Source organism: Girardinichthys multiradiatus, chromosome 1 (genome assembly GCF_021462225.1).
Source record: "Girardinichthys multiradiatus isolate DD_20200921_A chromosome 1, DD_fGirMul_XY1, whole genome shotgun sequence".
In the NCBI taxonomy this organism is placed as follows: domain Eukaryota; kingdom Metazoa; phylum Chordata; class Actinopteri; order Cyprinodontiformes; family Goodeidae; genus Girardinichthys; species Girardinichthys multiradiatus.
In genome coordinates this window covers 19,548,509-19,562,084 of record NC_061794.1, presented here as the reverse complement: position 1 = coordinate 19,562,084, position 13,576 = coordinate 19,548,509, and the positions used below count along the sequence as shown (strand labels likewise).

The 13,576-nt window shown below is 38.1% G+C and overlaps 1 protein-coding gene across 12 annotated transcripts in view; it reads left to right on the top strand.

Moving 5' to 3' along the window:
• The window catches only part of kazna (kazrin, periplakin interacting protein a), a 275,819-nt gene that overhangs the window by 190,217 nt on the left and 72,026 nt on the right, over positions 1-13,576 (top strand). For 11 of the 12 annotated variants that reach the window (XM_047365258.1, XM_047365290.1, XM_047365267.1 and 8 more), the window contains one exon: positions 1,434-1,541. In XM_047365258.1, coding sequence (XP_047221214.1) covers positions 1,434-1,541 — 108 coding nt within the window. Of the gene's footprint in view, positions 1-1,433; positions 1,542-9,179; positions 9,420-13,576 lie in introns of those variants that run through there. The other variant, XM_047365335.1, reaches the window with a different exon arrangement.

The window sequence follows — 13,576 nt, the reverse complement described above, 5'->3', positions numbered from 1 at the left end:
TGTTGGATTTATAAAATCAGAAAGCAGGGATGTGGTGTTTTGCAAAGGTTTGCACCAATGCAAAATGTCAGTCCCAACCTGAACTCACTATTTTGCCTATTTCATAATTTTCTCTGTACCGGCGTCTTCTGTCCTTTATTAAGCAGCAGCCATCGTGGATTTCCTATTTCTCTGAATTTATTCCACTATGCTTTTCAACTTTCCCTTGAGTCTCCAAACTTCTGTGAAGGCTTGTCAAAGGCTCAATGCAAGGAAGATAGAATATTTTTCACGAAGCTAACGGGCAGTTCTAGCTGCCTGAAACGTGCAGACACGTATGCAGAGGGAATGTTTACTTTATTCAAGGAAAGAAACTGACAGGTGGGTTTTGCTGGCCAAAGGCTGCAGAGAGTTACACAAATTACATATTTACAAAGAATAAAAAAATAGGAAAATCTGATTTACAATTACCCTAGGTAGGGACTAGACTTTTATTTGTAGCCTTATAATGCCCATTTAAAAGAGTGAGCTGGCTAATGCTGTAGAATTGACAGCAAATACCTCTTGAATTTAAGCTCCCAGACACATCTGTGCTCAATTGCTGTAAGTAATTCAACCAGTAAAAGCATCTTAATAGGTGGGTGGTGGAATGATGGTGGGGTGGAGGAGGAGGAGACCAGTGAAGGGCAGAAGTTGAACTAAAGGAGATGCAGATGGCTATAATGTGATTTTTTTTAAATCTATTTTAATAAAGGTTCAAATGTTTAATTTATATCTAGTTTGGCTAGTAAAGAGGTTATTCTCATAAAAGAGGCTGTTTTAAGTGTGGTAAAAGCTGATTGCACGCTTCAGTGACTGAGATGCACATTAATGTGAGCTGATCTAAATCAATTCATTCAATATGCAATCGGTATATGCTACTGAGGAACACTATCAGAAACCTCGTAACGTCACCAGAAATCAAATTATGCTCTGGTCAGAAAAAATAGTGATGTTTATTTGAGTCTGCGGCCTCTGTGTTTGAATGCCTTCGATTGTAAAAGCTTGCATGGTTTTGTTTGGCTGGGCCATTCAGGTTCTCCCTAGAGCCAGTAGTTGTGTTAATGAATGGTAGGTTGTGTGGCGTTCAGAGTGAAGAGTAATAATTCATTATGTGAGCACTGAAGGAGATTTTATGGAGTTGACTGCCCTGATGGGCAGTATTAATCATGCTGTCTCCATCACATGTTTGGTTAGAGACCTTCACTTATTTTGTTCCTTACAGAAAAACTTTTTACTTACTGAGGACTTTGTGTTGTGTTTGTGCTGTTTAGCTTTTCTCTTTACAGTGCCTTTGTTTTGGTATGATCTTATGCATTTGTATTCTATACTATCTTTATTTGAACTTCTTTACTCCCTGTTTCTCAACTATCAAAGCAACTTATTATCTTTTTTCTGTTTGTTTGTTTACACAGATCACTCTCCTCACCACAAGCAGAAGCCCCCAACCACTGAGCTCTGCTACAAGACTGAAATCAGCAGTCTCATGGACTTCAACTCTCCAGATGCCTCTCTGGACAAAGGTACAACTCGCAGTTGTATTAAACCAAAGCAAGTTGACTTAGATGGTGGATTCCTGTCACACTGCTAGCTTGACACCGTTTTACAAATCACTTTCTCATTCATATCAATGAAGTCGACCCAGGAAGATTTTGGGCTTTTTGTGTGTTCAGGTCATGCAGCTGGGATTACAGAACCAAAGGGGTGTTGAGTATAAGCTCAGCAGCATTCACCTGATCAATATGCATAAAATGCCTTATAATATCTGGCTGAGCTCTTTGTCTAAATGCATTCAGTGCTTCAAACACAAGCAAGGTTATTGTGCATCACCCTCCATATATTATTATCTGCATAAGATCAATATATTGCTCGGATTAGATGGACACTGGAGGATGATATAGTGATGAGGCTGTTTGGACACCAGACTGTGCAGCACCTGCTCCTGTCTTTACATTGTATCCTATCATTATGCCACACTTGTTCTGCAAACCTTTCTGCAAACCTATCTTCGATGTCACAGTCATTACAGCTCTTTGAATACCTCCTGGCATGGTTTAGAGCCATAACGGGGTAGGTCAGCATTGACTTACACATTCCTGCTCCACACCTAGATTTGCATTAGCACATACTTGCATATATTACAAGATTGTAAATATATGCACGTTTTTGTACCGTACAAATTAGCAGCTAGATTTTTCAATTAACAAATCTAAAGCCTCTTAAAAACAGTTTTGTCATAAAGCTGCAAAAAGAAGGTCCACTCTCAGTTGCATCTGGTCATTCAAAACTCACAAATATCCTGAACCCATGTGGGCTTTCTAAAATCAATACAGCAATGCGGAAGCAAAGAAGTAGAGTGGAGCTCAACAAGGGTTAATATAGCATGTTACACGTGAAATGAAAAAAATGTTAGAAAACTTCTGAAGGGTTGAACACATTGTTGGCATTGCTTTTGTTCTATTTTTAAGCATAAGTGCTATCCAAAAACTGTACTCTGCAACTGTTGAGTCCAGTTTCCTGTTCTGTCTCGATGCATTTCAACTTGTCCAAAGCGTTTTAATGGTGAGAAAGGATGTGCTTCATATACATATCGTACAGAGGTTGTCTCTGTGTGTTTTTGCCTAAAATCCCTGGCTAGCTGCCCACACACACCATTAGTAAATCGCTACATCACACACTTGAGTTGCGATCCCAGTTTATTGTTTTATAGGTTTGCAGACACAGAGCTGTAATGCCTGTTGTGTGTTTTCTAGCTTGTATGATTAAAAACCATCTCATTGACACTGTTTAAACTTTAAAGGCTCTATTTGTCCCTGTGAGTTTGATCTGGCTGGGTGGTCAGATTGGTCTCATGTCATCCTGGTAAAAGGATGACATGAGTGGTCTGTTTTGATGGTGCAGCACTTTTAAAACTAAAGCAACATAGTCCTGCTTGTTTATGCACAAGTAACGACTGCCTCGCAAACATTGTTTCCTGCATGCCTGTCAGCTTCAGCACAGATCAGCAGTGTCACCTGGGCAGGCCGTGGGGAACTATTCCTCATTAGTATCCTGCTCAAGGGTCTGCTTGGCAGTTAGTTGTTGCGTTGAAGATACTAGGAGGGCTCACAAACTGTACTTACTCATAGAAAAATGGAAAAAATACAAAAACAATACCACAGAGGGATTAAAAGTAACTTTATTGCCTTTAGCTGTGTATATGAATGTTTTCTATGCACAACTTCACACAGTTCCAAGATAGTTTTTTGTTTAAGATTTTGGATAAAAAAATATGGTTACATTTTGTAAATCCTGCATCTATTATTCAAAAATGGGATCTACCTAGTTTCATGCAGAATTTTATTTTAACCTGTTTGTTTGAATGCAAGCACTCTCCTGCAGCAGGCGGCAGCTCGTGCATTAGGTCCTCAGTCGTTTTCTAGGTGCTATAAATGTGTCGACTCAGGAAAATCCCACATAAGCACACAAACCACTGCAGTGGCCAAGGCCACATATATCACTACATGATTCGTCAGGATGAGAACAAGCAACTAAAGGGGATATTATCAGCAAATTCATCACCATTCTCCAGTATAAACGAGACAGGGAAGGAGAACGGAAACAACTGAAAGCATTACGGAGACAGGTGCTGCTTCTGCACATTGAGTGGCTCTGATGTCATTGGCTGGGCCAGGCTGGAATGTCTGCCGGTTTAACCAGAAGGTCAAAGCAAAGAAGTCAGCAAGTGCTTCTGAAAAAAAAAACAAGATTTGTAGAGAGAAGTTGATAAAGACGATTAAGCAAGAGAAAAAAATGGATGAAGGGCAGTGTGAAGAGAAGCATGACAAGATGAAAGATTGCCTAAATGCAGTGTGTGTTATGATTATTTACTGAGAATTATGCAGAAAAGAGGTGAGTGGAGGTGCAGAAATGAGCAATTGGAAGAGAAAATGTAAATGTGCCAGTGTAAGTGAATATGTACATGTTTTTTTATTCATGTGCTAATGCTTTCTAAACACCTGCACCTATTGAAGGCCAATAGAAAATAACAGGAAAAAATGAAATAGTATAGCAGAATAGAATTGTGGCTCACTCTTATTTGCAGAATTGTTTCAATTGAGCCACCTTGGATGTTTTTTTGAGCATTTCGAACCTGTTTAAGTTCATGCTACATCTCATATAGCTAAGTTCCAATGTATTATTTTTTTCTATCATGAACACTGGCCCTAACTGGGGTAAGTGCAGCCTGCAGTGCTTCAAGTGCTGTTCTGAATTCTGAGCGTTTCACATAGGGCCATGTTGGTGATATTTTATATTTTATCCCTTAATAAATACAATTATAATTGTCAAATTTTGAAACCTGCTAATGCAATGTTTCCCAAAGCTGTTCTGAAAGTGTCTTCTTCTGCCTTTCAAGCTGTTTAGGTAATTCACAGCTTTGACACAGTTGTGTTGAACATTGAAAAAGGCGTTACTCTGTGCATGATTCCTTTGACATCAGGGTTTTATAGCACTAATGTTCAATTTTGGAAGTAGAATTCTCATTTGTAAATTATTTTTCAATATAAACTTATATAAAAAAATTATTACCTTATCATTGATATGAGCTCTTTCTCACAATTTTGTAGGTATTTAGTTGTAAATAAATACTACCAGAACTTTTAGGGTCTGACAAACTCCGTGTAAGATTTCAGACTCACACTTTTGTGCATAACTGAGGCAAGGCGATGCAGAGGTGTGCCTTCTATTTCTAGAACCCACCTTGGATACAGGTTTGACAGGAGCCAGGCAGGTCTGGTGCAATGAGTCACTGATGTTATTACCGTCTGCTCGCCCTTCTGATGACCATTTAAAAAACAGGCATCTGGTGTCCGAGCTGGGTCCTTGGATTTAGACCTAAGCAGCACCTAATGTCTGGTTCAAACACTGATTATGATAGCTGTAAAGAGATAAAAAACTGAAAAGAGCTGAGCTGGTTGTGCGAGGTGTTATAAAAGATCCTGTGCAACAATAGGTAGATAACAAATATAAAAGAGCAGGAGGTTTAGACAGGGCAAATGTTTCTTGTTCTCATAGTAGATCAAAATATCTGACAAGTAACCTTAAAAAATAGGTGTAATGTTGTAAAAATTTAATTGTGTTATAAATATTAGTAAGGTAAGAGACTATTCTCTTGAATATATTTTCATAGTACACTTCAAAAAACAGTTTTTTTTTTTTTTTTTTTTTTTTTACTATTTGTCACATTACATTTATAACCTTGAATGTATTTTATTAGGATTTTATGTTCTCTCCAGGGTGTTTGGACAAATGCTTCAGGGGGTCCGGGTGGCATTTGAAGGTTTCAGGAAAGGCCAAGGGATAAGAGAGAGTGGGCGACTTCTAACCATGTTTTTTTTTTTTTTCGTGTGTGTTTTCATAACAATAAAATATTTGAATATTAATATTAATATGGTAATATGTATATATTTGTATTTATTAAAGTATTATATGTAGATAGATTATAAAATTTGGTAAACTCACCTGTGAGTGAATAATGGTTTACTCTTTTAATAGCTGAGACTATTTAAAGCTGCCATTTGTCATTGGAGAAATTAGATTTTTGTTCCTGTTGAAAGGCTTGAGATGTTGTTACTTCCATTAAGTTGTACTGTATGTGGACAAATAAACACTTGCTGCTTCAACAATACTCTAAGTCCACCTTCATCTACACCCCGTTACAAGCAGATAACCCAGTTTTACTGTTGGTAAAACACCAATCAAGACATGGCCGTTCACCTAAACTGACAGACTAGGCAAGAAAAGCAATGGTCAGAGAAGCAGCAGCAAAGACGAATCGGAAACAATTTTAGCCTCTGTCTGTTCAAATTGATAGAGATACGGCTGTCCAATAGTAATTGCAGCAAAAGGTGATTTCACGAACTATTGACTTGGGGGCTGAATACAAACGCAGGCCACACTATTCAGGTTTTTATGTGTAAAAGAAAATTGATTCATTTATGGATCTGTTGTCCCCGCGACCTGGTCTTGAATAAGTGGAAGACAATGGATGGGTGGAAGGGCATCCATTAACACAAGAATTAAATGTTTTATTAAAAGTAGTGGGCAGTAGTAAAGACAACCAGAAGAGTTGGACAGCCTATATTTATAGAAAACTTGACTACCCACATTTATGGTGTATGCATGCAAGTTTAATAAATTGCTAATCCTTCCCTCATAGCATATTTTACACTAATTTATCTGTCCCAAACACTGTAATGTTGACATATTCTTGGCTATTTGAAGCTGTGCTCTGCTGGCTTTGACATATTCTCTAAATGACTGCAGAGAGATTTGCAGCCTCAATTGATTTTTATTTAAAAGATAATACTGTATGCTTATTGCCTTTTGGCAGCCAAGATAAAGCAAAAATATGCTAAAGAGACCAAGGTAAAGTAAATATTTTAGCTGCATCGGCTGACCAGTTTTCTTTGTTGTCCCCTGATCCCTGTAGTTTACTTTTATGGCTGTTATAAAGTAAACAGCCAGTGCTTGGCAAGTAGACTCTTTTAATTAGGAAATCCAAGTGACATGCTGATTATTACTTTGGCTTTATAAGTGTCTGAGCTCTGGCTGGTCCTCTTCAAGATATGTAACAGCCGAGTGAGCAAATCCAAACAGGACTGCAGCAAGAATAGTGTCATTAAGATGTTGTCTTGCTCAGAGGAATAAAAACAATATCATCATGCTGCTCATTGTTTTTCCTACTTCCAACAACCGCCTTGCTCATTTATTGGTAACCAAACAGTTTTAACTGCAAAATGTAAGAAAATTATAACACACTTATTTGCATATTTTTAATGTTAAATTAGGCTTGATTTTTATGGCTACTTAAACTACAAAGCTTTTTCTCAGAGGCTAAAAAGTGTTTGTTGCTTTCATAAATGAAACAGACTGTAAAAAGATTAGAAGTTCCAAGGAAAATCATTGCTTCATTTCCAATTAAGCCATATAAAGCATTTCAGAACTCACTTCTTTCTGTTTGCTGACAGTCCTTTGAATATTATCAGGAAGTTAAATCACCATATACTCATGTATGCACATATTCACAGCTTGACAAAGCCTCAGACTCTTATCTGTTCTCATAAAAACCTATTGGTATATTGTGTCATCATCTGCTGTTTACTCTTACTGAGTTCAGACGAGCACAGACGAGCAGGCAGCAGCCCTATGTGTCTGTTTTCAATTTCATCCGCTCAAACATTTTGAAGGCCCATAATCTTTATATAATTTTTTTCATAGTGTGGCACCCTTAAGTTTCAACATGTTATTAATTTTATTCATCTAATTTAAGCACTGGATTTTTCAAGCCTCATCTGTTTTAGGCGTCTATTGGCGGCAATACTTATTTCCGCCAATAGACGGCAGTAGTGATTTGGTGACTGACTGATGCTCCTAGGTATTCTACAGCAGAAGCAGTAGATGAGCGTTGAGCGCCAGGAACGTGTTGTGTACTGGTGTCTATATGAAGCTCTGTTTTGTTTTACAGAACAAATAAACACTTGTGGCACCGGAATTACAGTTGTCCTCATTCAGTGTGTAACAATAGCAGCCATGTTTACGTGTAGAAAGATATTGTTCTCAAATATCACAGTTCCTTCAATATTGTCGGTAAAAGAATAGATGCAGAATTTTCAGACATTTCTGTATGAAAAAGACAACACAGTTGCCTAATTGCTACTCTGTACTTTATGAAGCTTTAAAATCATAACAAGTGTTTACTGATTTGCTGCACTGTTAATGTGGCTTGTTCCAAAAAAAGAAAAACAGATATTTACAAATGTGATGGCTCCCCTGTTAAGAAATCTTTAAATAAATTTTTAATTGACAAATATCACAGTGAATATTTGTAAAAAAAAAAAAAAAAAAAGCAAACTTTATTTGTTGTACAACTGTGCATTGTGCACTTTGGTCAGATAGGACTGAGTTTGAAATTTTTGGCAACAAACACTGGGGTGGTTTTGTCATGAAACAAAAGGAGAACTTATATAGAAAAGCACCTCATGCCCACTGTTAAGTATGGAAGAGGATCAGTGATGCTATGGGCCTGTTTTTTTTAAACATATTGGAAACATTGTTACAGCGCTCAGCATCATTAACTTCTTCAAATACACCCGCTTCTTCCAAACTGGGTCGTGGGGGAGCTGGTGCCTATCTCCAGCTGTCTATGGGCAAGAGGCAGAGTACACCCTGGATAGGTTGCCAGTCTATCGCAGGGCAACACACAGGACAAACAGGGGGAATTTAGAGAGACCAATTAACCTAACAGTCATGTTTTTGGACTGTGAGAGGAAGCTGGAGTACCCAGAGAGAACCCACGCGTGCACGGGGAGAACATGCAAACTCTACGCAGAAAGATTCCCAGCCTTGAGTTGAACCCAGGACCTTCTTGCTGCAAGGCAACAGTTCTACCAACTGCACCACTGTGCATAATAATTGCCTAAGTCATAATATGACTTGGGCTAACGTTATTCAAAATGTGTTATCTTCTCTTATGGCTTTGTTTTATCTAACTTTTGTTTTGTATCCTTTTTTTAGTGAGTCTTCCTTATTTGAATCTGTGCCAACCACAGAAATGAAACAAATACAATTTTTAAAATGAGAAAACCTATTTTAAAAATCAAACTTAAATATTCCAAATTACTGTTTTAAAAGACTTGTTTCTTAATCCACAAGATCATCATATTATCCTGAGTGATATCCATGATTTTGGCTCTAAATCCATTATAAATGAACTGCTAAGACTGTGACTTAGCTAGTACAAGGCAATTAAAAATGGGCAGCTTTGAGAAAAAGCTGTAAGAAAAGAAAATAGCGAGGGGACAAAGTATTTGATTACAAAGGCCTCAGAGCCTCAGGCAAATCAACAGCTGGCAGACCTATTCCTGTGCAGCCGGATGGTGTTATACTACACTCAAATCAATATAAACTTGCCTGTGAGCTCACACATTAGGTTTAGCTCCCTTCCTCATTGGCCTTGTCTGGTACATGTGTGCTTGAGTAATGTGGGAAAATGCTAGTAACGGCCCTGCTGAGCTCCTCTTCTTCCTTACCTAAACTATTTGAGCAGAGGGGGAGGGGCCTATTGTACTGTAACACTGATCCTGTGGGAGTTGCCTTGAACAGGTATTCAGAGAAGAAAACACACAGCCATAGCTCTTGGATGTATTTCCTGGTGTCAGCTGAACATGACTTCAGGGGCAAAATACTGAAGATTGCTCAGATTTGAGTGAAGGTCACTTTTAAAGAAAAAGAAGAAAATATTTTTGTCCTTTTTTAAAAATTTTGAAACAGTCCAGCATAAACCTGACAGATCCTGAACTCTTTGGGAAAGCTCCCCTCTGAAGAGGGAAGGAGGTCAGATGGGGAGAGAGGAAAGTCCGGTAAGTGAGTGGAAACAGCAAGTGAATCAACGGCACTTAAATGGAGTGGAGGGTGAGGTGATTGTCAGACCTGCAATTTTCTGAGGTTTTACACTGAGACGGGGAGGTTTTACACTGGCAGGTGTCATGTCTGATAGTGAATCACGTGTAGCTGTGTGGAGCCGTTAGGAGACTTTAACCTGCTGTGACCTCAGACTCACTGGTATTTGAACTTTGCAACAGACAGTAAACCATTAATCGGCTACTGTAGTGTAAGACTTGCAAAGAGGGAACAGGTTAAGAGTTTTCATGCATGTGTAGATGTGGATGTAAAAATGGCAATAGGTCTTACAATGTTGTTTAATTCTAGGCTGTTTCATAACACTTATTATAGAGTGTGAGGCAACCTTGGATCCTAATAATGACTTGTAGAGTTCTGCAGGGAAGTGTGTCTACAAACAGTGGTTTTAAAGCAGGCATTGTGTTGTGTTGTTAGTGCAAACACTACATCCTTAGACTGATCATACAGGTTTTTTTTTCCTTTATTACTTATTTCGCTGCATCAGACTCTGAGATCAGATTCAAACAGCTTTAAATGAAATATACATGAATAATGTGGCAAATCTTATTATAAGAAAGCTGTTAAGTATACCTAATAATACCTACATTTCATGCAGTTAAACTGGACAACATTGAGCTAAAGACCACTTACATTTAGAAGTAACATTTCATGCAACAAGAATAAAAAGTCCCCATGTGTTCACCTTGTTTTTACTGCATGTGGCAGCAGTCTATAAAGAAGGCATGAAATTGGCAACAGTTTAGCACCTTTCTTTACTCTTAAAGTGGCAAACTGCTTTTGCAAGAAGAAAGAAAATGAGTATGATGGGATGAATGGTTATAAGAGCAAAACATTTTCTCAAAAAGGAAAACTTTGTGGTGGGGATATGAATGTAGATGGAGAGCTGATTTGCCTGAGTTATATTTGGGAGTTCTACAAAAAGAGGATCTAATATTAAAGGGCCTGTTCTTTTTTTGTTTGCTAAAACCTATTAACTGTTAGCAGAAAGTGTGTAAAAGGCTACACACATCAATGCATCAGTTCTTCTGATAATACTATGAAAGGCTGAAGTCCAATAATCTGTCATGTCTCCATGTATTTTAACCCGATGTGCCTAATGTGGGTTAAAGGCATGAATTGATGTGCCTTAATCTGACTGGATGCGTTGTGACTGTTCCAACATGCATTCCCTTTTACAATACATCCAGCCCATAGGGAGAGGTGTAACACGATATAGGACTCAAGAGAACGACAAACAAGTTACATTTGGCAAATCACAAACAAGTCACAACACTTGGTGTACACTAATTTGTTCTAATTTTAATAAAGTCTATAAGCATTAAAAAAAACTTAAGTAGGCCAGTAGTTTAACACTGATGAGGTCAGAAGCAGATGCTTTCTTTAGCATCGTTAGCAGCTACCGCTGTTTTCTCAAAATGCTTACAAATTATGTGTATCTTGTCTTCAAATGCTGTCATTGTGGCAGGCACACAAACAACAAAGTGATGCAGACTGCTTCAGTGCTTACAAACAATTCTAGTTTCCAGGGTTCTCTTTATAATTTTCTATGGTTGGGATAATATACTTCTTCTTACATGCCTTGTCAACTAGTCTGTAAAGTACTGACTGGGAAGGAATGAAATGCTTTGACCAGAGCAAAAATATTTTGAAATGTATCTGAAATCTGTTCAATGCATGGCGGGAATGTTTTTGTGCCTTGTACTTTAGGAGATGCGTTTAGCTACTTATGCACTCAGGTGAAAACGGACCAAAACTTGCTTCTGAAACATTCTGTAGGCCTACCATTTCATTTAAATCTTCACCCTAAGGTGGGATAGTTAAAAACAATAGTTGTAAAGAAAATCCAAAAACCTGGATGCTATAGATCGCCCTTTCACAACCCCTGCTAATCACAGGGTGTGTTGTTTTGTTTGCATTTGCACTCAGTTATTCACCATTGTGTCTACCCTTACTTAGGCTACTGCCACTTTTTCCAGGTTTATTAGGTACAGTTTGTGTTTGCCAATGGGATCTTATTTGAACAGTAACTAGTGCTTATAATTATTACAACAGCTTACAGGCATGGCAAAAGCATTCATGCCCCTGCAGCTTTTTCAGATTTTGTCACATTAATATCACGTAGTTCCATGTGTAGACGAACAGAGAGAAGGGTATTCAGGTCAGTTGTTGAGAAGTTTAAGGCTGGGTTAAGTAATAAAACAATGTTCCAAGCTTTGAACATCTCACATAGCACTGTTGAACAAAGATTTTAGACAGTATGGCACAACTGCCAGGATATCTCTGTCCACCTAAATGTACAGCCTGGTCAAAATGAGCATTAATAAGGGAAACAGCCAAGAGGGCCATGGTAACACTGGGGGATCTGCAGCTCAGGTAGGAGAATGTGTTGACAGTATAACTGGTAATCATGCACTCTGCAAATCTGGGCTTTGTGGAAGAATGGAAGATGACAGTCATTGTTGGAAGAAAGTCACAAGATTTACAATTTAAGGTTTGCTACAAGCTAGTTAGTGGAGACAGAAAACATTTAGAAGAAGTTGCTCTGGTCAGATTATACAAAGTTGAACTTTTTGTCTTACATATAAAATGTTATGTGTGGTGGAAAACTAACAGCAGACATTATCCATTTTCTGTCTCTAATATAAAACATAGTGATGGTGGCATTGTGTCTTCATGATGTTTTTCTTCAGCAGGGACATGAAAGCTGGTAACAATTAAAATGAAGATGAATGGTGCCAAATATAAGGCAGTCTTGCAGGAAAACCTGTTGGGGTCTGAACAAGACTTGAGTCTGTGGTGGAGGTTTAACTTCTACCGGAACAACAACCCAAAATATAGAGCCAGAGCAACAATGTAATGGTTTATATTAAAGCATATCAAAGTGTTGCAATACCCAGTCAAAGTCCACAGTCCAATTGAGATTATGTGGCAAGATCTAAACATTAATATCCACATTTTGCATGAAGAATGGGCAAATGTTTCAGATGTGTAAAGCCGGCAGAGATATACTCCAAAAGACTTGCATTAAATATGGTTTCACAAAGTATTGACTTAGGTGGGCTTAATACAATGCACACCAAACGTTTCAGCTTATTTGTAAATTAATTTTAAAACCATGTATTGATATTCTTCTGCTTAATAAATATGCACTTTATGTTGATCTTACACATAAAATCACAGTAAATACATTGCATTTTGCATTTGTAATTTAATATGGGCACAGTTGCTAGCACTGTTGCCTTGCAGCAAGAAGGTCCTGAGTTCAAATCCCCACCTGGCATCTTTCTGCATGAAGTTTGGATGTTCTCCCCGTGCATGCATGGGTTCTCTCTGGGTACTCTGGCTTCCTCCCACAATCAAAAATATGACTGTTAATCAAATTGGTCTCTCTAAATTGAACTTAGGTGTGAATGGGTGTGTGCATGGTTGTTGGTCCTGTGTGTCTCTGTGTTGCTCCATGGTGGACTGGTGACCTGTCCAGGGTGTACCTCACCTCCTGCCCGTAGACCGCTGGAGAAAGGCACCATCTCCACCGTAACCCCGTATGGAAGAAGCAGGTGTAGAAAATGGATGGATGGATGGATGCATATTCAAAGCTGTTGATGATTTTCCCAGCAGAATGTAGAAAATGTTTCTTGTTTGGGTTTCTGCCCCTGTCAAATGCCTGTTGGTTGTTATTCAGAGATGTCATTCAAATGAATTGACACGTTTAACTCTAAAAATTCATATTTTTTGTGAAACAAAGATGGAAGACATTTTATTACCACCTTACACCCTGATGCTCTAATTGATTAATTAGATTAGGTCTGAACCCTTGATGCATGACAGCGTTTTTGGACTCCAGATTAATCCACATTCTATTTGCGGAAACCTATTATCAAAGTACATAAGTCTATACTTTGTATATTTGTAGATTTCAGAAATTTGTCATTTCAACATTTGCAAGCTCCAGCATCTTTACAATATGACACCCTTAAGACACATTTTTCTCCTAGTTTAGGACAGAGCAACTTTTTCTTTTTAGGAAAACAGGACTGTATTTTAGTCGGATTTCACTTACATCACAACCAAGTGCTTTTTGGGTCCTAACTAAAAG